The sequence below is a fragment of the Babylonia areolata genome, chromosome 20 (genome assembly GCF_041734735.1).
Source record: "Babylonia areolata isolate BAREFJ2019XMU chromosome 20, ASM4173473v1, whole genome shotgun sequence".
NCBI lineage: Eukaryota > Metazoa > Mollusca > Gastropoda > Neogastropoda > Buccinidae > Babylonia > Babylonia areolata.
In genome coordinates this window covers 19,473,837-19,498,836 of record NC_134895.1, presented here as the reverse complement: position 1 = coordinate 19,498,836, position 25,000 = coordinate 19,473,837, and the positions used below count along the sequence as shown (strand labels likewise).

At 41.8% G+C, this 25,000-nt stretch overlaps 2 protein-coding genes across 4 annotated transcripts in view; one reads left to right on the top strand and one right to left on the bottom strand.

Moving 5' to 3' along the window:
- Positions 1–5,181, top strand: part of LOC143295300 (orexin/Hypocretin receptor type 1-like) — a 247,922-nt gene extending 242,741 nt beyond the window's left edge. For both annotated transcript variants that reach the window (XM_076606923.1, XM_076606924.1), the window contains exons 7-8: positions 666–787; positions 1,453–5,181. In XM_076606923.1, coding sequence (XP_076463038.1) covers positions 666–787; positions 1,453–1,613 — 283 coding nt within the window. In that variant the 3' untranslated portion in view covers positions 1,614–5,181. The remainder of the gene's footprint in view (positions 1–665; positions 788–1,452) is intronic.
- A 144-nt stretch (positions 5,182–5,325) lies between these two features.
- Positions 5,326–25,000, bottom strand: part of LOC143295298 (putative maltase-glucoamylase 2) — a 39,175-nt gene continuing 19,500 nt past the window's right edge. For both annotated transcript variants that reach the window (XM_076606921.1, XM_076606922.1), the window contains exons 12-24: positions 20,027–20,153; positions 19,364–19,514; positions 17,872–18,005; positions 17,042–17,076; positions 15,982–16,098; positions 14,435–14,583; positions 13,546–13,630; positions 12,273–12,329; positions 11,383–11,507; positions 8,886–8,986; positions 8,551–8,600; positions 7,897–8,073; positions 5,326–6,637 (exon numbers count right to left, since the gene is read on the bottom strand). In XM_076606921.1, coding sequence (XP_076463036.1) covers positions 6,572–6,637; positions 7,897–8,073; positions 8,551–8,600; positions 8,886–8,986; positions 11,383–11,507; positions 12,273–12,329; positions 13,546–13,630; positions 14,435–14,583; positions 15,982–16,098; positions 17,042–17,076; positions 17,872–18,005; positions 19,364–19,514; positions 20,027–20,153 — 1,374 coding nt within the window. In that variant the 3' untranslated portion in view covers positions 5,326–6,571. The remainder of the gene's footprint in view (positions 6,638–7,896; positions 8,074–8,550; positions 8,601–8,885; positions 8,987–11,382; positions 11,508–12,272; positions 12,330–13,545; positions 13,631–14,434; positions 14,584–15,981; positions 16,099–17,041; positions 17,077–17,871; positions 18,006–19,363; positions 19,515–20,026; positions 20,154–25,000) is intronic.

Genomic DNA, 25,000 nt, shown 5'->3' with positions numbered 1-25,000 from the left:
CCCCATCTTTTCTATCATGTAACGCTCATCACGACGATGATGACGATACTGACAACGATGATTGGCGCTGTTTTTTTGTTTGCCGCTGCTCTACCTTGTCCCATTTTTTGCCCACAGGTGACGGTCGTCATGACACTGCACTGATGATTGCCATTGATCTTTTGTTTCCTGCTTTCTATACCTTGCCTCCTCAATCTCATCTTTGCCCTCAGGTAACGCTCGTCATGACGAATGATAATGACGATGATGATTGGCAATGTTCTTTTGTTTCCCGCTCGCTATTCTTTGCCCATTAAATAGCATTATTGCCCTCAACTTCACGTCACCCTCTACATGATGGTGATAATGACGACGAAAACTTTTTTTTTTCATTTTTGGTTATACAGCATCTCACATCTGGTCAGCTTTGCTCTCATTAGGTTGGCAATGATTACTTTCCGTCCCATCGTTATTCTTTGACCTCGTGAAAATTCCATCAAGCGTGATGATGATTCTAGTTGTTAGTGCCAGATTCGTCTTTATTCCAAGGTATTGCTTACGATGCTGAGACAGATGGTGATGACAATGCCCCCCCCCTCCCCCCCGTTTCTCCGTCACTCGGTCCCTCAGCTTCTTCTCCTCTGCTTTCATTGTTTTTACATCAGCATCTGTGGTCATTGTGACAGGCACACGGACAGTCTGGAGCATATCAGGAACTGGGAGGGACTGCCCATCGTCTTTTCCGCTGCCCACTGGCTCGTCTACTTCAACTCTGCCTTCAATCCTGTGGTCTACAATTTCATGAGTGGTCAGTAGATGTCTGTCTGTTGGTAGTTTTCTTCCGTGTGCTCTTATTGGCCTGCTATGCGTTACTTAACCGTGACCGCAACGTGTTTTTTTCCCTTTGCGTGTATCTTTTTCGTGGATAATTTATATCGATGGAATACTTGTCTATCTGTGCTGAGATATAACAGGCGAGGATCATTCTCTCTTTTAATATATCTACTTTTTTATGCTTGAATCAGTAAAGGGCACGAAAGAGAAATAAAATTCCAGTTTTATATCTACCCAAGTTTGAAAATGCCAGGGAGAGAAGAGGGGAGAAAATTGGGATTAACAGATTGAGCTGTCTTTCTTTAACATTTTAGCCAAATCCTCGTTACATCTTTCTTTCTTTCTCTGGGGAGAAAATTGGGATTAACAGTAAAAGCTGTTATTTACGTTTTAGTCAAATCCCTCGTTCCATTTCTTTCTTTCATTCTTTCGCTCATTGTTACGTGAAGCCTAACCCACCACACAGGGCCAGATCAGGGCTGTCGAGCTAGTGGAATCTGCAGAAAGAGAAAAAAACCCAACCTGATAAAGAAAATTAAGACACATGCATAATCATACTCATGCACATCAAAGTTAAACCTACACACAAGCATGCCTCTGACCATTGACCACCATCCCAGCACCTTTCGTTCGTTCCAGCCAAGTTCAAGAAGGAGTTTCGCAGCGTGTTCCGGTGCAACCGCGAGGAGCGCAGCCACCTGCTGCACGAGAGCACCTACGGCCAGGGCAAGTTCCGCATCAAGATGAGGACCCCCATCACCCAGTCCACCGAGCTGGACCACAACGGGGCGCATGTATGATCACCCACTCCTCGAGGGGGAACGGACGGACGGACGGACTGACTCTCACTCACTCACATCGGCTCTGCTCAGCAAAAAAAAAAATAAATAAATAAAACGCCCTTCGAAGGAACAGCTCCTAGAAACGTCGTCGCTGCTTCGTCAAGACTCTCTATCCCTCCCTCGCTCCCCCTCTGTGTTGAGTCCTGTAGAGGACCATTGTTTCCTACCTAAAGTGTTTTCGCTGCTTCACATTAACTCCGCAGAACGCCCTTCATAGCTACAGCTCCTGTGACTTTCTTCGCGCAACTACTATTGTCCATCTGCGACGCTCTTCAGACGGAGTCGGTTGGTTCCTTGGATTTCGTTAACCTGAGCGAGCAAACGCGTGCGCTTCGTTGGTTCAGTTAGTTCCAGGGAGGCTTTGAAGATTTAGACTCCATCTCTTATCGCTGTTTCAGAGAGCTTGCCTTAGGAAATGTTCCTCAATGAAAGGACTTGCGAAATTTGCTGCTTCTGTTAGCATGCCTCTGCAAAGCTCCTCTATGAAGACTCCTTGGGATTCTCTGCTTCAGAGAGTTTGCCTCAGGAAAGCTCCTCAATGAAAGGACTCTTTGGGATACGTTGCTTCAGAGAGCTTGCCTCAACAAAGCTACTCAGTGAAAGGGGTCTTTGGGATTCGCCGATTCAGAGAGAAAAATAAAGTTAAGTTAAATTGCCGTGGACACCATCCTTTCGTGATCGCGGAGATAACAGTAATGGGCTGAAGTTGGTTGACATTCTAATTTAGGAAAGAGAACTGAGGCTTAACACAGTGAGATAAAAGGAATGAACTCGTGAGTGATGCGATCTACACATAGCCAAGTACCTGCTAATTAAAAGCTTTTGTGGTCAGCAGTGCTCTGTAGGACAGTTAAGCATGTACATGTTTTGAATTTTCCCCTGGGGTTGAAATCGTCTACCGACGGTATGGCTGGCTGGGTCTTCGATCGTGACGGGGGACCAAACTTTATGGAATGAGACACAATTTCAACTATATAAACAAAAAAATTATAATGAAAGAAACATCTGTTGGCCTTCTGGATAAAACGCCAGGTAAAGAAACGAGAGCCGTAGGTTTTATTCACGCAAGGACCAGGATGTATACTTCTCACTCTTTGAATAGTGGTCTGGTTGACATTCGGATGAGGCAAGAAAGCGAGGGTCCCGCATGCGAAGTGTAAATTGCGCACGTTAAAGAACACACGACATCAAGACAGCCCGTCTCTTTACACGGCATTATGTTTACAAATAAATCTCCTTTTAAGAGGAAACCCCAATTTCAAATAGAAAAATCAGATTACTGATTGCGAGACACTAAACGGTTTTGGACAATGATCACCCGCGACCGCTGAAGCACTTCGAGCGGAAACGAGTCCAATTATTTTACCTGCAACTTGTGACTGAAAACGTTGTACATAAAGAGGAACTGACCATTGTCGAACGTGTCTTTAAAAGGTGAGAACGAGAGAAAGGGAACTCTCGTCACTTCATGCTTTGTATCGATGTTGTACAGCGCGGTTTGTTTTCATTTCTTTAAGGGAAGGGGTGGGGGTTGGTTATGATTATCGGCCCATTATTTGCTGCTTGTTTGGAGCCGTAATGCATTCAGACAGCAACGATGGATTATACACTGCTTTTAACAGTCGTCGTCTCGTTAATGTTTTCTTCATGTCGTATGCTCATGGTGGTTTGTTTCCAGTTATGCCAGAAGCGATAGTGGGATTTCAGTGACTCCTTCTGGTGGAAATAAAACCGAATACCACGCCGAAAAAAACAAAACTACTTCTACACAACTCAATTACTGCACTGTGTTGAGGGGGCCTGATCTGTTTAACATCGAGAATGATTTCATCAGACCCCACTCAGAGAGATTTAACCTATGATATTCCTTTGATTGATGTTATATATAACGCTTACCTCTATCCACCCTTTACCACTTCCCTCAAAACACCCTCTACCCCTTCCTTCCAGAACCCGCTGTAGTGTGACCAGTTCTTGTCATGTCTACGATAATCTTCATCCAAAGTAAAAGCAGTTAGCAGGTATGTACAATAATGTGTACAACCCACAGCTGTACCAGTTGTAATTTCATATCTCCCCAGTGTTTCAATTGACTTGGGACGGACCTCGCAGTCGATGACTGTGCCAGTGAGCGTTTATGATAATTGTAATTCATAAATGTGTTGTTGACAAGTCAGTTAAATAAAACGAAAATTAAAAGATTGATGTTATGGATTCTTATTTTATTAGGCGGACTGCTTCCTTTTACGCTCTTTCAATGGATTGACTACTTCTACGGACGAAGCACACTTGCTACATGTGTGTGCATGTAGCCATATATGCTATCTCCCCCACCTTCATTTATATATCTGAACCATACACACAAACACGCGCGCGCGCGCATGCACTCATGCACGCACACATACGTACAGAGAGAGAAGAGAGAGAAACACACAATAGGACCTAATGTCTGCGTTTTCAATCGAACGTCTGACCTGGTTTAGCTAAAAAAAAAAAAAAAAAAAAGTCAACCCTGCCTGCTTTGCGCTGGGTGAAGAGAGACAAGACGAATGGGACTGAGCGGTCAATGTGTGAGGGTGGAGGTTGGGGAGTGACGAGTCCTACACACACACACAATAGGCCCTAATGTCTGCGTTTTCAGTCGAAAGTCTGACCTGGTTTAGCTTAAAAAGTCAACCCTGCCTGATTTGCGCTGGGTGAAGGAGAAGACAAGGCGAATGGGACTGGGCGGTCAATGTGTGAGGGTGGAGGTTGAGGAGTGACGAGTCCTAAATGGATCAGTGAGTTCAAAGTAATTTGTTCCTTGAAAGGCGGCGTGTTGGGACGTCGGGGTGCGCTCAACAAAGCTGAGTCGCTCTTTGAAGTGGCCGTCTACCGGCTGAAGGGAAGCAGTCTTTTACTTCATCAAAGAGCAGATCCCCATAACTCGGATGGAACCATTTCCTCTTCATCTTCTGTTTATTTTAATAGCTCTCTAAACTGAACACTAATCACTGAAGCAAAAAAGAAATATACAGTCCTAATCAAAATCTATCTTAAAATCAAAAGCTGAAATGTATTAGAAACAGAAAAGGCTACCATTATATAGCTTTTATACATATGTGTGTATATATGTGTGTGTATATATATAGATAGAGAGAGAGCCAACGTCTGGTATGTATAAGTTTACGAAATAATCATAATTCAAAAGCAAGATTCTCAGTCTTCTCGGAGAACCAGACAGTTTATCCAGATTCTATCAATCTAGTATTTTCACTATCATATACGTTCAAACCCCGACATACTTCATCAGTTTATGATAAGGGAATGTTAGATTGGAGAATATTCATACAGTTCTTTTTTGTATTATTGTATTTATTTTGTTGTCATTCATTAACTAGTGGAACTTGTGAGAATGATAGCGCACGCACGCCTAACTTTTTATACAAAAACAAAGCTTTTGTCTTCCATTTTCTTCGAATATACAATCAGAGAGGGCGCGTTTACACAGTATTGACACACCTCTTGAAACCGAACAAATAGTGCTGGACATGCCATATATGTTATGACCCGAACAGCACAAATGCGATTGTACATCGTTTAAGCACACTGAAGAATTATACTAACAGATCTACTTACATTCACAAATTGCATGAAATAAACTGAAAAGTTATATTTACATATGTTGAAAAAAAAAAAAAAGCAACTGCCTACAGCGCTTGTTACACAGATAAACCGTATGCACACACCTTGTTACGGAAAAAAATGTTTGTGTGCCGTACTCGCGTGCTCTGTGTGTGTGTGTGTGTGTGTGTGTGTGCGCTGGCGTGATCTTAAAGTGCATCAGTCATGATGCATTCCAGGAATATGTCAAAAAGTATAGGAGACAGAAGGCTGCCTTGGTGGACCCCAACCGAAGCAAGGAACCGCTTTCCAATAGCAGCCTGTGTGAGTGTCGCTTTGGAGTATAGTTGTTAGATGGTGTGTGTGCGTGTGCGTGCGCGCGCGCGTGTGTGTGTATGTAAGTGAGGATGTGATCTGGTTGATGAGAACACGTGCATGTCTTATGTCTGTCTGTAAACTATTGTAAAAGAAGTGGGAAAAAATCGTCATTACAAACAAACTTTGTCGTCAAAAACGAATATAATTTAAAACCCCAGAGGCATTCGTTTAACAAAGCCTACGGCCTATGGACTGGATCAAACTGGTCAGAAAACAACCTCAATCTAGGCATCTTCAGCCTTTCAACTTCATCTGAAATGACGTTTGATCTAGAACTTTTGTATATCAAATAGCAAACAAGAAAGAAGGAAATATTTTCATTCGATGAAAATTTCGTCCAGTCATCTGCTTTTAGGACATCAGTGCTGCTATAAAAAAAAAAAAAAAAAAAAAAATAGAAAACCCAAAAACAATCTCATTTGAAAGTTTGTTTACATTCGGGAGTTGTCCGGAAATCAAGTCACTTCCAAAACGGGGAAGGAAATCGGAACTCACTGTTCACTGGTTTATCATTCTCATGAGCCATCACTTTGACACGCAAACTTGAGTCATTCAGTGTTGCATTTGTAAATGAAGCTCCATTACACACCCACACACGCACGCACGCACACGTTCCCCATCTTTTTTGTAGTATGAAATATGGAGTATAAAAATGTGGAATCTGAAAGTGACGGTGTGTATGAATTTATAAATTGCACCTCTCTCTCTCATTCTCTCTCTCCTTACACACGCTCGCTCTCTCTCTCTCTCTCTCTCTCCTTACACACACACTCTCTCTCTTTCTCTCTGAACTTCGAGTACCACGGAAAAACATGAAACAAAAAAAAAAAAAAAAAGCATGGAGGCGAACGAAGCAGGCTGGAAAGACTATGATGAAGGATGGTGATGAAACGGGTGGACTCCGTGGAATAAACTACCCGGGGTGCTGCTCTTAATCATTGCCACTTCACGGTGAAAGCTTTTCCCAGAGGGACTGTACCGTCCAGGGTAATGTTCAGCATCTGCACAGCCAAACAAAAATGAGAAACCATTGTCATCTAACTTTACCATTGTGATCATTTATTTTGCACTTGAAAATGATCAACAACTACAACGTTGTAACTCTCTCTCTCTCTATATATATATATATATATATATTATATATATATATATATATATATTTATTTGTGTAAAGCTCTCAAGATGTGTCACACTCATACACACACACGCACACACACACACATGGTACAAGATGGTAGAAAGAAGAAGGTGGTGAGTATGAAGATAGTACACACACACACACACACACACCAAGCTGTGGTAACCAAGTAATGACGCGTCCGCCTAGGAAGCGAGAGAGATCTGAGCGCACAGGTTCGAATCTAACCCTCACCAATATTTACTCCCCCTCAACTAAAGACCCCGAGTGGCTGTCTGTATGTACCCAAGTCATTCGGAATAGACGATAAACCGAGGTCCTATGTGTAGCGAGCACTTAACGCTCGTAAACTAACCCACGGCAACAAACGGGTTGTCCCTGGCAAACTTCTGTAGAAATACCTACTTTGATGGAGGAACAAATTCACTTGCAGGCAGGAATAAAGTATATAAAAAAAAAAAAAAGGGGTGACGCTGCATTGTAAAGGCATGCTCCTTAATTAAGATCAACTCGAATTTCACACAAAGAAAACTATATGACAAAATGTAATACATCAAAATATACATTAGAAAATACACTTGTGGCGAAAATGATAGTAGCTTGATGATCATGAACTGAGCAGCATGCACTGTCAGAGGTGATCATGGTGACAGCAGGTTTCTATTCATCGTATATACACGTAGTGAGGGTGGATTTGGCTGTAATAATATCAGTTTGATCTTTCACACACACACATAGATTCTAATAATGATAACAGTAATCATCATCATCATCATCTTTAACATCATATCATGATATGACATATATATCATATAATGATAGGTACTGCTACCACTACTACTACTAATAATAATCATCGTAATTATCATTGTTACTTTTATAAACCACTTAATCTTGCACGGCAATAAATCAAACAGCTTTCACATTAGTCCTTCACACGCAATGATGATGATGACATATTCATGCTGCTAAAAATTAATTCATACATCCACTGTTTGCGCCCACCCCCACCCCCCAAAAAAAAACAACAACGAAAAAGGACCACAAAAAAAAAAGACGACGATGATGATATCCATACGCTGACCCCTTGTTTCTCATCACCATCAACACCATGCCACTCACCTGCAGGGACTTGTCCATGTCGAAGGTATTGTTAATCTTGGCACCCGTGGAGGAGATGGTCACTGTGACGTCAGTAGCACTAGTGACGCCATGCACGATGACGTTTTCATACTGTAGTGTGCTCACGTCCCGTACAGCGGTCTCGTTGTTGTGTACCACCGTCACCCGTAGGGTTTGCTGAACAGCGCGCGCACACGCGCATACATACATACATACATACTTACATACACACACAGATTTCATATTTTAATAATCCTTAACTGCTACAGGAGTTTCCACATTATCAGTATCATTATCCACATGCGCACACACAAACACACGCACACACCTGCATCCATACACGCACCGAGAAATGTAAGATATTTTACAAGGAAGCGTGTGTCTCGCGCACGTTCATGAATGTGCGTGCGTGCGTGTATGTGTGTGTGTGTGTATGTGTGTGTGTGTGTGTGTGCAATCTGACACTTTTGGTATTTAACATTTCAGTTTCACAGGAAACCTGATAGGGCAATTCAATCAATCGAATATCTGTTTCCTCACTTTGCGATCATCAATAAATATCATGGTCACTCACTCACTCAGTACCACCATTATGAAAAAAAAGTCCAAAAACAAAACAAAAAACAAATAAAAACAACAAAACAAAAAACTTACATTGGAAACGTCGTAATTAGCTAGGAAATAGCCTCCATTTTCATAGGTGTCTGAAACAAACAAAACACATAAGATTACATCATTTCTATGTCTCCAACTTCACAGTCACTTCTGATGCTGCCAAAAATAAAACTACCGTATAAAACTGTAGGAAATGTGCTGACATCGTAAAGTACGTAACATTCACTTTCAGTTTATATCTCAGATTCTGACAATTTCAGAAGAAAACGGACCACATGAAATTCGGGCTGTTACAGATTTAGAATAACGGCATTGTTCAGCATCTTTTGACACATGCAGTCTCCCATACTAACAACTGGTGTCCTGTTTCTCACCTACGGAAGTTCCGTCATCCCAGAAGAGGGAGCCATTGGCCGTCCCTCCCTCTGTGTCTGCCTTGTCCAACATGGCGCGGATTTCAAAGCCGTTCTGTCGGCTGTATGTCGGTACATATATTATACATGGTTATATCAATGAAATACAGTGATACATATCGTTATGAGAGGTGTTTTGCGGGTTGTATGATAAGGGAATCGTAACATTTCATTACGGAAACACACACACACACACACACACACCACACACACATATATATATATATATATATATATATGTGTGTGTGTGTGTGTAAAGAGAGAGAGAGGGAGGGAGAGAGAGATCACCGTGTTGTGAGAAATCATGCATATTTGACAGATATACATATCATTACGAAACAAATCACACATGGAAATCATTATTACAAAGAAATCACACAAACCATTATGAAATAATTCATATGTATGTCTGTAAACATAGACACACACACACTTACACACATATGTCTATATCTATGTATATGTATATATATATATGTCAAAGCAATCATGCATACAAAGATGAAAGAAATCACACATCATAACAATGAAAGAAACCGTGCACAGTTTCAGTTTCAGTTTCAGTAGCTCAAGGAGGCGTCACTGCGTTCGGACAAATCCATATACGCTACACCACATCTGCCAAGCAGATGCCTGACCAGCAGCGTAACCCAACGCACTTAGGCCTTGAGGAAAAAAAAAAAAAAAAAAAGATAAATAAATAAATAATTATGATATAAAAAAATAGGTAGTAGTAATGAAAATAATAAAATAATAATAAATAAATAAATACATAAGACAACAATGATGATAAATAAGCAAATAAATGTAAAACATGAAGACACACATTCACACATACACCCACACATGCATAACAGATATGCACCAAACACGCAGTTTCACAGATATGAAAGCACAGTCAAATACATATAAACGTACATGAGCTCCAACACACACACACACACACACACACACATTACCCTGCACCTCCTCTACCCCCTCCTCCACACACTCATTTCTAGTCTATGTATCGCAGCTTCCACGGCACACACACACACACACACACACACTCACACACACACACAGATGAACGCTTACTTGTACAAGCACACACACACACGCCCATATATCCTACCCCCAACCCCCGACACATATATACAAAGATATATATATAATATATACATTCCAATATCCTGTTGCTCCCACAGTGTAGGCATGCATACACTCACATACCGTGCACAGTTTTATGTAGCTGTAAAGGAAATAATATAAATTATGAAATAAATCACACACAACAATGAAAACGTGGGCCTAGCCAAGAACCGGATGACGCCGAACATAAAAAACCCACTGGATTTCTACTACTCTTCTGAGCGTGTCCGACTTACCCAACATGGTAAAACCCTACAGCTACCATGGGACGGAAATTTCCATTCCCTTCAGTTGTGCAAAAACAAAAATGCCCCAGAACGAAAACTTCAATCCGCGCCATCGTTGGAATTTTCCTGTCCAAAAATCATTTAATGTTATGTGAACTCGTCAATGGGAAGTGTGTTCACTTTCCTTGCAGAAGAAAAGCATAGGTCAAATATACTTCCTTTTAGTAGTCTGCATGCTAGAATTTATGATCATTACCTTTAGTTATCAAAACACACCATGGCAAATAGTTGTCCCTGAGCATGAACTGGGCCTGGTACTGCAAGGGTTTTATTCAATCTGCAAGGCATTCTGACGGTTGTGAACGGAAAGAAATCACAAACGTTATCATCTATTGAGTAGCTCCGAGAAAACACGTCTTTCAAGTACAAGAATTTATGCTGAATACGAAAAACTGCGCAAACACATGCAAAGATATTCACGTGCACGCAAAACTAGCCTCTAATTGGAGGTTCGTTGTTGTTTGAACATTTAATTCCAAAGCTTTTCCTGAACTAGAGAGAATGTGTATGTGTGTGGGAGGGAAGGCTCGCGCGCGTGTTTGTGTGTGTGTGTGTGTGTGTGCGAGAGAGAGAGAGAGAGAGAGAGAGAGCACGCTTGCTTGCTTGTTTCGTTTCCAGCATGGTGTAAAAGAAAAGAATACGCATCAATGGTCCAAGGGAGGCAATATTTTCAGTGTGTCAAATGAGCATGAAACGCAAGAGTTTCGGGACCTGCTTCCCGCGTGTTCGGAGATTTTTTTCTTCTTCCTTTCTTCCTTTTTCTTTTATCTGGCTACCATGAACATCATGCCCGATAATAAGTTTAACTTATTTATCTATCAATTTGGAGTGAAGCTATGATCCCCCCACTGCCCCTTAAGGAAGTCAATAGTTTAACTTAATTTTCTACGGTTTTCTTTTTCAATATTTTTGAGACACATAACCCCCCATCCCAACCCCCAACATAAACGCAATCACTGTGTTAACGTTGTGGAATCAACGTGTACCTGAAGTAAGTGTCGTTGGTCGGACACACACACACACACACACACCACGTGTACCTGAAGTGAGTGTTGTTGGCCGGACGTTGCATCACGATGACGTGCCCGCCCCTCAGGTGAAGGTCGGGTTTGGAGGTCAAGTTCACTGCCACACTCTTGTATGCGGGCCCCATGCTCATCTCTCCCTGCGCAAGATAACACGTCAGGGGGTGTGGGATGGAGGACTGGGGGACGGGGGGGGGGGGGGGGCTGATGGGGGAAGTTAGGGAGGGCCGAAGACTTCGTTGCAAAAAAACAGGGAACAGTTTCTTTTGTTAAGCACACGCTTGTGCGTGTCACGGACTTATACAGAATCCCGTGAAGTGTGCATGCACGTACATGTGTGTCTGTGTGTGTGCAGTAGTCTGGATGTGAGCACCAGTATGTGTCATGTGCGCATGCACGTACAAGTGTGTCTGTGTGCGTGCACTAGTCTGGATGTGAGCACCAGTATGTGTGCACGTAGGCGTGAATGTGTGAGCGCATGCGTGCGTGCGTTTGTGTGTGTGTGTGTGTGTGTTGCGTGGGGGGAAGAGAGAGAGTGTGCGAGAGCGAGATAGAGAGACAGGGAGAGACAGAGACAGAAGCAGACAGGTAAACAGTGACGGACAGACAGTCAGACATAATGGTGTAAAAACGAGTGCAGTACATTTTAACTGACTGTAAACTGCTTTCTTTTCGAATTAACGAAAAAAGCTACGTTCAGTGGGTAAACTGATCGAACTGAGTAACTTTACTCAAACCAAATGCCAGCCATCTCAGTTTCAAGCTAGATTGTTTCGTTAATCTGCTATTGAAGCCACAATATTTGTTGCTTTTGTTCTTCCCATATTAATTAACGTTCAAATAGATAATCATTGATTTATTTTCACTGAGACTGAGTTTAATTAACAGCCAGCCTCCATACTCACGGTGTAAAACTGATACCATCGGCCTTCGGGAAGATAGTACCGGAGCTGCTTCTGATCCTGAAATGTATAACATCATGTTAAGTACAAGCTGTTGAATGATGTTGACAGATTCATATTTAAGGCATGTGTTTATTAGAATTGGTAAGGCCACACGTGTAGCAAATCCCACTTCCTCGCAAAGGAAACAAGGAAGGGAGACAACAGGAAAGACAGAAGAAGAAAAAAACCGATGGACTTACAAAATCGTGAAACGGACAAGGAAATGATCTGCAGAGACCTAGGCTTTGACACACGACCGACAGACCTGGAGGAATTTTATCGTGCTCTCTGGCATACAGGACAGCAACGAAGAACTCTTCTACGCGGACAACCCAATGACTCTTCATAGAGTTCAAGGAGAAGACGATGAAGCACATTTATGAAAACAGTAAGCATGACATACGTTGCATGTCTCACGTACACAAACTGAAAAGTCCAAACACGTAAGAAGCGAGATATCCCTGAAAAAATGGTAACATATACAAACACACCCCAGTATGTCATAACACACAGTATTCTTTGCCTTTTCTGTGTTCAAAGGTGTTCCTTTTGCGACTTTCTAACTAAACTGATTACATGCACAAACATATCCACTCACAGTGGATCTGCCGTAACTATTGTACTGTATTCCTCGTCTCTCTCATTCCAAATAATGACACCATTGCCGTTAGTTTTCACTAACCCTTTGACTGCTGAATTTTGATGAAATGAAATCAGTGTGACATCAACTGTAACTGCAATATTCTGCAATTCTTACTGTGTGTACATTTCAGTGACGTAACTGATTTTGCTGAACAAAGCGTATACAGTCCCTAGAATAGGTCTAAAATACAGAAAAGTGACTTACATCCTGCCTCGTAAGCTCTTCCTTTTCTCAGGTAACAACCTTCCATTTACGAGCATAACTGTCAGAAGCAGTAAAAGAGTTAAAATGATATTCAGCCAAAGGGTTACAACGATAAAATACACAACACTGTGGTGATCTGCAGTATGTGTAATCATTTACTGTACTTTTCAACATTCCTCGTGCTAACATTCGAACAAATGAATAGATAAAATAAAGTTACTTTTGAGTGCCTTCTCACAGTAAATTCCGTAATCTACACCAAAGGAAAAAAAAAGTTGCTCTCAAAGGACTCTCGATCTGAACAGTTCACCACCATGTAAATATTCAGTCTGTGACACATTTCTCCCTCTCTCCCTCTCTAACACACACACACACACACACACACACCTGTTCTAGAATGGGAGAGATAAGAAGGGTGGGACCCCACAGAAACTGACGGTCAATACCCAACGCGCTTTTGTCTGTTGGAAACCTGCACACACACACACACACACACACACACACATTTACACGCATAAAAGCACACAAGGCAGGCACACATACAAACGCGCTCCAAGTTGAGAACAAAAGTCATAAAAATGCATCAATTTTACACAACATATTTTTATTGCATTTTTCCCTTTCTATCGGGTAAAAAAAAAAAGACATTGAAGCCTGGATTTACAACAGATGTAAAGCTTTGACAATTTAATGTCAATGGCCATGAGGTCCTTATGACATGGGTGAATGCGTCAACATACTTTCATTGTATAACAAACCATTACAACAAATGAATGAAATGGTGAAAGCAAATAATGAAACAAAACAAAGTTCCTTCTTTGACAGAGAGCGAGTGAGATAGAGAGTGAGAGGCGGGGGGAGGGAGACTGAGAGGGACACACACACACACACACACACAACACGCACGCACGTACACACACACATTCACACACACACACACACACTGTCACACTATCGCGCACACACACATTCACACGCATTAAAGCACACAAAAGCAGACACACATACACTGACTGTTCCCAGCTGAGAAAAAGTGATCACTGTCATTACAAAGCATCAATTTCACATATATTTTTATTACTTTTTTCACTTTCTATCGGAAAAAAAGACATTGGAGCCTGGATATATAACAGATGGATTATTGAGAGGGAGAGAAAGGCGGGAGGAGGGAGAGCAAGAGGGAGACACACACACACACACACGTACACACCACACACACACACCACACTTTACCCCATCCCCCACACCCCCAACACACACACCCACTATCACTCACTCGTGATGCAGAGGCCTGACGACGGTGCGGCCCAGTGTGTGCGCCTGGTGGAACAGCGTGTACAGGTAAGGCAGCAGCCAATAGCGGGTCTCCAGGATCTCACGTGATGCGTCAGCCACCGTGTCCCCGAACACACCCGGATCCTGGTCCTGCCCAAAAAGAGCAAAACACACCAGAGAAAAGTGTCATCTTCAAACACGCATTATCGCACACTGAATTTGTACACGTATAGTGAAAGCTAACTCATTCAACCCCTGCGCCCGAGCACAGCCAGGGCATAAAATCTGTTTCATTCAAATGTTTCCCATGTTCCTTCATATGCATCAACCACAAGCGAAGGGAACTAACTTCTACTGTAATTCATGCTTTGTCCGCTTGTGTCCATTTGGAGGAAAAAAAAAACGGTCGACTGCAGTGTATTTTCTCATTTTTACCGCATCAAGCTTGCCCTGGCTATAAACTCCCCAAGGTTGAATGGGCTAAGCAAACTGGGATAAATGGTAGTAATAACATATCATCTGTTCCAATAACAATACTCAACATAATCTGTTCCGTAAATAAAGGGGCAAAATTATAAGATTACTCATTGCGATATGTTTTCTCGAGGAAGACAAATCCTAAATCACGTAGTAAATGTAAAGAAAAGTTGATGACAGAAACAGACTGGAATGTAACTTTTTAAGTTAGTGAAAACCACACAGGAAATGTATGGTGCAGCGGTGGTGGCTTACTGGCATAGCGCAGGACTAGGAAAAGCCGGTGTTTTCAGGTTCGAGTCCCATGTACGGACCAAGGGATTTGTACCCCCTTCCCACACCCCAACCCCCTCCTTTAACCAGGCCTGTAGCATTGGTATGGGTGCTAGTCATTTGGATAATACGATAAACCTATGTCCCTGGCGCATCATACACGTAACGCACATAAATGTACTCACATACTTGTCCCTGGCGAAAATTATGTAGAAAAATCCACCAGTGACACACATACACTCGCAGAAAGAAATTTAAAAAAAAACGAAAAAGAAATATGGATGGTTTTGCATTGAGGCAACGCGCTCTCCCCCACATAAGAAAACATTTTTTTCAGTCTGTTAAAAATATGAGGTTACTGAGAACTGTATTATTTGAAAGCCCTGGCAGAATCGGTTAATAGTTGTTGGACTTCTGATTCGGTGCTGTCCTGTGATCAGAGTTCGAGGCCGGCCTCATTTCAGTACAATAATTATTACGTCCTTGGGAAAGGCAGCATTACTCCGAATTTCCACACACCACCCAGATGTGAATTGGTAGTACCACCCAACTTCGTTAAGACAAACACTGAAACGCCGGATGGAAAGGACGGCCCAGGGCTTCACAGTGAATATGAATTCACCGCCCATATGGCCACATGGCCAGTTAGACCTTTGATAACCTTAATTATGTCACATATACAACGAGCTGCATGCGTCACCAGAAAAACATTAAGCATTTCAGGAGTCGGAATTGTTTGCTCCTGTTCATATGCAAGGAGAAAATGAAAAAAAAAGAAAAAAGAAAACGCCTACTTACCTTGTTATCAATGCTGTTGTGGTTCCTGCTGAAGGGATAGAAAGCCCCCAGCTGCATCCACCTCAGACACAGCTCCTCTGTGGCGTTTCGGAAAAACCCGCAAATGTCAGCTCCATTCTGCACGGATTCAAGAAGAAGGCATTTGTTTTGTCCTTACAGCTAAGATGATTGTGTTTTTCTGTTTTTCTTTCTTTTTTTTTCTTGTTCTTTTTTCCTATTCACAGGGACAAATTGCAACAATTCTACCATCATTAACATATTCATAAATCATTTCGGCAAGGGTCTTTTTATGCTAAACAAAAAAGTAGAACAGAACACATATAAACAAAGGGTTTACAAAGAACACAAACGCAAGTACGCACACACACAGACACCGGCGCGCGCGTGCCCGCACGTATATCTCTCCACGAGATCTGAAACATGTTCCTGCTCACTATCCTAAACATACATGTACATTAAATCAACTAATCCATCTACATGCACACTCTAAATAATCTTCCCCTTCTGCATAATGTCATAAGTTTATAAGACAGTGGGAAAGAGAGACAGATTGTGTGTGTGTGTGTGTGTGTGTGTGTGTGTGTGTGTGTGTGTGTGTGCAAGCATGCAAGCGCGCTTGTGCGAGCGTCTGTATCATGGTTGTTTCACCATAAATGTGTGTGCTTGAGTGCGTGTGCAAGATCGCGCGCGGGCGTGTGTACCATGGTTGTTTCCTTGTACATGCGTGCGCGCTCGCGCGTGTTTGCGTGTGTGTGTGTGTGTGTGTGTGTGTGTGTGTGTGTGTGTGAGAGAGAGAGAGAGAGAGAGAGAGAGAGAGAGAGACAGTGTGTGTGTACCATGGTTGTTTCATTATATCAGAAATGTGTGCGGACGCACGCATTTACATTTGAGCGCGGACGCTCTTGTGTGCGCAAGTCCATGAGAAAGTGAGTTTGTGTGTAGAGTCTTGCAGTTGATTATCTGCAAAAAACAGTTAAACCTTAACAACTTAAGCACGTATTTACAAATGACTTTTGAACTGAATGATAACAAGAATCTTAAAGCTTGCACATTCACTTACGTATGGAATTCCAAACAAGTTGAAGTCGAGCATACCTGAAACATAACGCACCAGAATTCATGAACATACAAATACACAATTACAGTTAGAAACTAAAAGCCACCCGCACTTTACCAATGAACCATATATTCCTCGTTTCTTGACACCTGACCCATGTGTTTCTCAGTTTACCTTATATTCTTTGAATATTATCATCATCATCATCATCATCATGATTATTAGTGATACTTAGATACCGCCTATCTTCGGTTAGAGACCAAACATTACGAGTGTGACGAACACAATGAGTTATATGCACAACAGGCTGCCTGCCTGGGAAGAGTCGACGAACAGCTGTTTTCCTGTGTCATTCAGTCAGGTTTCAGCTTTACCGGTTTTCTACTTTTTGTTCTAAAAAAAAAAATCTCTTTCAAAAAGATCGCATCAAGATTTACTTTCACATAGACTTGATGACGATGATCAAGATGATGACGAAGAAGAAATTCGCTTACTAATGACAGTCAGCCCGGTGGCAGCAGATAATGGCGATGTTCCAAAATCAATACCTGGCATATTCGATGGAAATGATGATAAATAATGATGACGACGCTGACGATGATGAACAATACTGACCAAAGACGGATTCACTAAAACGGGGCTCAAACTACAGACTTTTTTTTTCCCCCGTAACGAACATATTTGTTGATACTTATGATAAACATACCATAGACAGGTAGTCATTCAGATGGGGGAAAAGGTACTGACGTTATCCCACAACCAACGATCAACACATTTGATGATGGCGTCAATGATGATGATAATGACAGACAATAGCAATAACAAATACTGACCAATGATGGACTCAGCCAGATGGGACCAGATACTGGTGTTGTCCCCTAACCAGTGTCCGGCGTATTTTCCACTCCCCGCGAACGTTGACCGGGAGATCACCACACTTCTCTCCCCTGTCGCTGCTCTTGCTGACCTGAAGTGCAATAATAATAAATAAATAAAAAATAATGATAAAATATCTATCTATCTATCTATCTATATATATATATATATATATATATATATATATATATATATATACATATATATATATATATAAGTACCACTTTTTGAAAGCGCGCACAGACACCCACACCCACAACATACCCCCCACCCACCACACACACAGAAACAGTGCTGTCATTAGGTCACTCCCAACGGACGCCTGACAACTAGCTGTATGGATTACAGACATCATACTGTTTGGCAAAAATGGAAAGAGGGATCAGCAGTCTCATTTCCAACCAGTGTGGAGTGATGGCTAGTGTGGAGTGATGGCCTAGAGGTAACGCGTCCGCCTAGGAAGCGAGAGAATCTGAGCGCGCTGGTTCGAATCACGGCTCAGCCGCCGATATTTTCTCCCCCTCCACTAGATCTTGAGTCGTGGTCTGTATGGACGCTATTCATTCGGATGAGACGATAAACCGAGATCCCGTGTGCAGCATGCACTTAGCGCACGTAAAAGAACCAACGAGTACAAAAGGGTTGTTCCTGGCAAAATTCTGTAGAAAAATCCACTTCGATAGGAAAAACAAAACAAAAACAAAACAAAAAAAACTGCACGCAGCAAAAAATACAAACAAACAAAAAAAGGGTGGCGCTGTAGTGTAGAGACGCGCTCTCCCTGGGGAGAGCAGCCCGAATTTCACACAGAGAAATCTGTTGTGATAAAAGGAAATACAAATACAAATACTAAAATATGTCACTGCGTTCGGACAACTCCAAATACGCTACACCATATCTGCTAGGCGGATGCTGCCTGACCAGCAGCCGTAAGCCAACGTGCTTAGTCAGAGCCTTGAAGAAATGGAAAGGAAGATCAGTATTCTCCTTTCGAAACAAGCAGAAATGGAAAGGAGGGTCAGTATTCTCATTTCCATCTATACTATATATATAAGATTGTAATCAGATATACAGTGACATATTTTTGTTTTTGTTTTTTTCGGGGGCGGGGCACGCACAGCCCCACCACACACCAAACACCCACTTTTTTTATTGAGGTATCGGTATTGCTATTTGGTATTGGTTTTTTTTGTTTTTCTCACGGCCTGACTAAGCGCGTTGGGTTACGCTGCTGGTCAGGCATCTGCTTGGCAGATATGGTGTAGCGTATATGGATTTGACCGAACGCAGCGACGCCTCCTTGAGCTACTGATACTGATGCTGATACCAACTATACAGAGAAGAACCAAAACTTGCGGCTCGCTACAGAGACACACTGACACACAGATAGTCGGATACACACATAGACAGACAGGCAGGAAGGCAGACAAGCAGGCTTGGAGTACTCACTCCAAACTGACGCGGGTCTGACTCCAGCCATACAAACTGTGCACGTCATAGTGTCTGTACTCGTTGTGTTGGCCCTGCACGCCGTTCATGCACAGCGTCTTGTCCGATATCCGCTTGCGTTTGTCTTTCGTGTCGTACAGGTGGGCTGCCACTGAATATACACGTACAAACAAGCGGGCACACACACACACACACACACACACACACACACACACACACACCACAACACACATTTGTTTTAATCAAAGATTGTAGTCAGATATACGTTAAAGTGAAGAACGAACAGAGACACAGACAGACACACACACACACACAGAGAAAGAGAGAGAGAACTGAACACTGAAATGTTTAATGACATTAGCTGTAAAGATTTAGTGACATAGTAAGTTTATAATTGATTAATGAGCTGAGAGAGAGAGAGAGAGAGAGAGAGAGAGAGAGAGAGAGAGAGAGAGAAGGTGCAAAAGAACCAATCACATAAACTGAAACAGAAGAATGTGAGAGTTCTCTTAAAAAAAAAAAAAAAAAAAAAAAAAAAAAAATTTTTTTTTTTTTTAAGAAACGGAAGAAATTCTACAAAGATCTGTATAACCCAAAAGAGGTGGAGGCGGGGGAGGGGGGGGGGTTCCCATGTTGAAAACACCTTGGTGAGGACCACCTTACAGGGTCTATAGTTGGGCTCATCCCAGCGGTTGTTGCCGCACTGCAGGCTCCAGTAAGGTCGGGCGTCTTCGGGCCAGTTCCATGGCTTCTGCTCGTTCGTGCCGAAGTTGGAGGGCTCGTTCATGTCCTGCGAGGTCAAACAGAGGAGAGTGGTTCTTCAGTCGCTACCGACTGGACAAAACTATTTGTTGTCGCATTATGCCGAGAATTGTGTTTTCTTCCTGTTTGTTTTGTATTACTATGAAATTACCTAGGCTGTGACACAAAACCAACAGACCTGGAGGAATCACTGGTGGTCACTGACTATGCAGCACCCGAGTGATCCTTCACAGAGGTAGTAAGTGGGGGAGAAGGAGGAGAAGGAAAAGGTTTGCTTTCTGTTTTTTTGTTGTTTTTATATGGAGAGACCAAGGCCGTGCCACAAAACCGACAGACCTGGAGGAATCTGGCGATCACTGCAATGCGACGCCCCAAGGATCCTTCACGGAGTTAAGTGGGGAAGGAAGAGAAGAAGGATGAGAAGAGGAGGAGGAAGAAGAGGAGGAGGAGCAGAAGGAAGAGGAACCTGAGCAGAAGGAAGAAGAGGAGAAAGAAGAGGAACAGGAGCAGGAAGGAAGAGGAGCAGGAGCAGAAGGAAGAGGAGGAGAAAGAGGAACAGGAACAGGAAGGAAGAGGAGCAGGAGCAGAAGGAAGAGGAGGAGATAGAAGAGGAACAGGAGCAGGAAGGAAGAGGAGCAGGAACAGAAGGAAGAGGAGGAGAAAGAAGAGGAACAGGAGCAGGAAGGAAGAGGAGCAGGGGCAGAAGGAAGAGGAACAGCAGCAGGAAGGAAGAGGAGCAGGAGTAGAAGGAAGAGGAGGAGAAAAAAGAGGAACAGGAGCAGGAAGAAAGAGGAGCAGGAGCAGACGGAAGAGGAGGAGCAGAAGGAACATCATATGTAACATTTTCTTCATTTTATTCAGTTTGGTTGAGACACTCAGCTAACATTACCTCCTTCATGTATTATTCTATAAAAAGTATATTAAAAAAATCACACACAAAAATCAGACCTGTCGTCGACGTTAAAGTCACGTACACAGATAACATATTCTAATGGGGGTATTTTGGACAACCATGAAATGACGTTCATTTGACCAGTGACAAAGACAGCAATGTGTAATTATGCACGCTCACACACACACACACACACATATATATATATATACACACATATATATATACATATATATATATATATATATATATATATACGTACATACATACATACATATATAAACACTTACACACACACACACACACACACACACACACACACACACACACACTAGTTGATTGCGTGCAACAAATACCGCAATAATAACCCATTGCAGATGCTTAAAAAACCTTAAACATACATCCCAGAATTTGGGAAGGAAAACAAAGAAAGAGACTCCACCAAGTCTAACAACGCCGTAAAAATCGGTTCTACCGAGGACATTGAAACGTCATGTGTTTGTGGTCAGCCAAAAAATGGCTGCACAATATAACTTACTCGAACTGCCACAAACGCATACATTCGGTATGTACCAAACTGCCAATTTACCTACTGAGCATATTTGCACAAACACGATGAACATATACGTGTGAAAAGTGTGCTGCCAAATACACGACTGAACATATCGTGACGAAATTAGAAGAGCAGCAAACAATGACAAAGAGGCTCTTGATTCGACTATTTCAAATGGACATGCTGACCTGAACAATTCACTGGAAAATAACAATGGCATGTCTAATCTAAACATGCCCGAAACAAAACCATTAATGCTACTGTCTTACACGGTCTGGAAAGAACGATTTATTTACAACAACAAAAATGGCGAAACCATGAGACAGATTCTACAGACGATTTCGAAACGCGACCTTCGGACAGATACAGCGCTCGCGGAAACGATCGAACTTACAGAAAAGGCAACTTCAACGACACAAAGTACTCCCCCCCGCCGTCCCTTCCGCCCCACTGACCTATGCAGAAGCAGTGCGATCTCAGCCGCCCTTACCTGCCGCTACCGTGCCCGCTGTTTTTAAAACCACCAAGAACAACAACACAACCCTCCACTTGACGTGAGAAATATGATGAGATCACATAATGACGTAACAATGTACACAGACACGACGCAAAAAGAGAAAAGGAACACTGAAAAAAAAGTTCGTAAATCTGCCCAGCAAGAAGGAAACCAGAGCAAAGAAAAAAAAAAGGAAATCACACAAAATACAACTGCCCCACCCAACTCCCAAGATCCAAATCAGAGTGACTTACCCAAGGTGCTTATTTTCCATGATTCTGTTCTGAATAAAGCTGATGCAAGAAGACTGGGTTTTGCGCCACAATGATTAAGACCAACATGATCAAAGACTGCACAATTTAAGCTGTTTTGTCCTACGAAGAAAAATCACCAGCAGCCGTCATTGTCCATGCAGGCCTCGATGATTTAAAAACAAAAGAAGTTGATCAACCCATCAAAGAAATGGGCTTGTGTATCAACACCATCCTTGGTAGATTCCCACAATTAAATAGTGCTATCAGCAAAAAAAAGCTCCAATAAAACTAACAACCCTGCAAGCAAAAAGAGAACTGTCCAATGCTAAAATTTTCAGTCAGCTGTATAAGAAAGAGAGACTATCTCTTCTATCACACATCAGTTCAGACACCAAGAACAGCAAAATGATGAAGGGCAACCCCCACCCTTCTGACAGAGGAGCAAGCATCTTCGCTGGAAATTTGGGACGGCACACCATTGCCCTTTTCTGGCAGAAAGTTGATCTCTCTCTCTCTCTCACACACACGCATACACACACACCTCGTTTTTCTTGCTCGCATTGAAAAGGAAATAAGAATTCTGGACAGAATACATCAGTGACACTAACGACACAATCCACGTCTTTAATGCATGTGAATATTTTATAGTGGATACTGACTTTACTAGGAAAAAAAACATGAAAGAGAAACTGAATTGACAGCGTTGCAGTTTCTGTCAACCCGTGGAACACGCCGATGTTGAGAAAACTGTTTCATCTTACGGTGTGTCTGAGGCGATCGCAACATCTCCATTATCACGGACATTAAAGAATTTCTTAAATAACCGAGATATGTTCAAAAAGTATGATTTAATTAAACGGAGTTATCCATTGGAATTCCGTAATCGATTTATGACGCAAAAAACAAGAAACGTTTAGATAATTTTCTAACATCATTGGAAGACCGGCTAGAAAGGTAAGTCTACATATTCTCGAACCCAATGTGCTTGGTTCGAACCTGCTATATTTAATTAGTATTTGTTGTTGTTGTTGTTATTTTTCTCCCTGAAGCTTTATATTATTAAATACAGAATACATTTTAACTTTGTGTTTTATGGATAACATCTGTATCACAAGTGAGTCTTGGCCTTGCCTCTTTTTTTTCCATATTTACTAACCTAGCTTTTTTTTCTTCTTTTTTTGTTCTTTTTTATTTACTTATTGTACTCCAATGGACTATCCGTCCTCCATAGTTCAAATAAAATTGGCTATGAAACCAGTCCCCACAATCAAAATTATGCAATGAAATGCGAAATCAATTTCCGCTAACTTGCCTTTTTTTTTCAGTACATCTGGCACTGACCAAATATCAGGCCCTCATTTCACAATCTCTTAACGCCAACAAAAAGAAGCTACCTTTCCCTCACCAGCACCAAACAGTACTGCAAATCTATATTCATGTGCTGTACGAGTAAACTGTAATGACCATTTGATCATTCGTTCTGTGTCGGTCTACCTACCAACAGACCCAAATGATTTAATTACAGAATGAATACATAATCTTCCAGATACCAATGACAAATGGCTCACTGCGGGTGATCTTAACATTCATTACCCTTTGGAGGGACTGTACTTAGTAAACAGTATTCATCTGGCAGAAAATATTGTTGACTCTCACTTATATTTACTAAATGATTGTAGTATTACAAGAATCCCTGATATTTCCACCCACAGAGCTACAGCTATAAACTCACACTCATTTCACCGGTTCTATCACCAGACTGCAAGTGGATATCATGAAACACTAGGAAGTGACCATATACCCATTATTATTACTCTTAATGAGAACACAGAATTCTGTGGGACACAGTTAGCAAAGCTAGGGGCAAGTTACTATAATTTATCGACATCGCTTATTCGTTCTAAATTATCATAATTATGACCAAGAGGCATTTTTCAGTGCGCCAAAATACCTTCGGGACAAATTGCAAAGCATAGACTGCAAGGTGTATCGGCTTGCTCTTGGTTTTCCATTCCATACATTATCTCTCGAAACATACAGAGAAGTGGGAGAATTACCCTTGGATGAGTTCCGACAACTTGCATGTGTGAAATACGTGGTCAGATGTTCCAAATGTGAACATTTTGTTGCAAATGAGGGCAGGCTTAAATCTGAAATTTCCAAAAGGAACAAAGTTTATTTCGCCCTTAACAACTGTCGGAACTTATGCATCAGAACTTTTATACTAAGCAGGCATCACTCAGGAAGAGGTTGACGTTGACCTGAAAGAAACGCCTTGTTCACCTTAGGAACAAAGTAAGGCCTGATTTGATAGTGAACACACTGCTTGTAAGAAAGACGACAACCCAAACATAGTCGTCAAAGTAAGATCATACATTCAGACTACTTACACCGATCGTCTGAAAGTATACACTGATGGACAGCTTTTTCCTCAGGTGCTGGTTTTGTCATACCAGCATTTAAAAAGAAAAAGTCATATTTCATTGGTAAAAATCGGTCATTTTTTTGCTGCTATAACTGTTGCAATTCTCATGGCTTCAAACTATCTACTTGATCTCCACTTTTCGATTCTCCATGTGTTGATGTGTGTGGACTCAAAGTCAGAAATGTATGCGTTGAGCTCGAATGAACTGAAGTAAAAAAAAAAATTAAAAAAAAAAAAATCTAACCGTTTTACCAA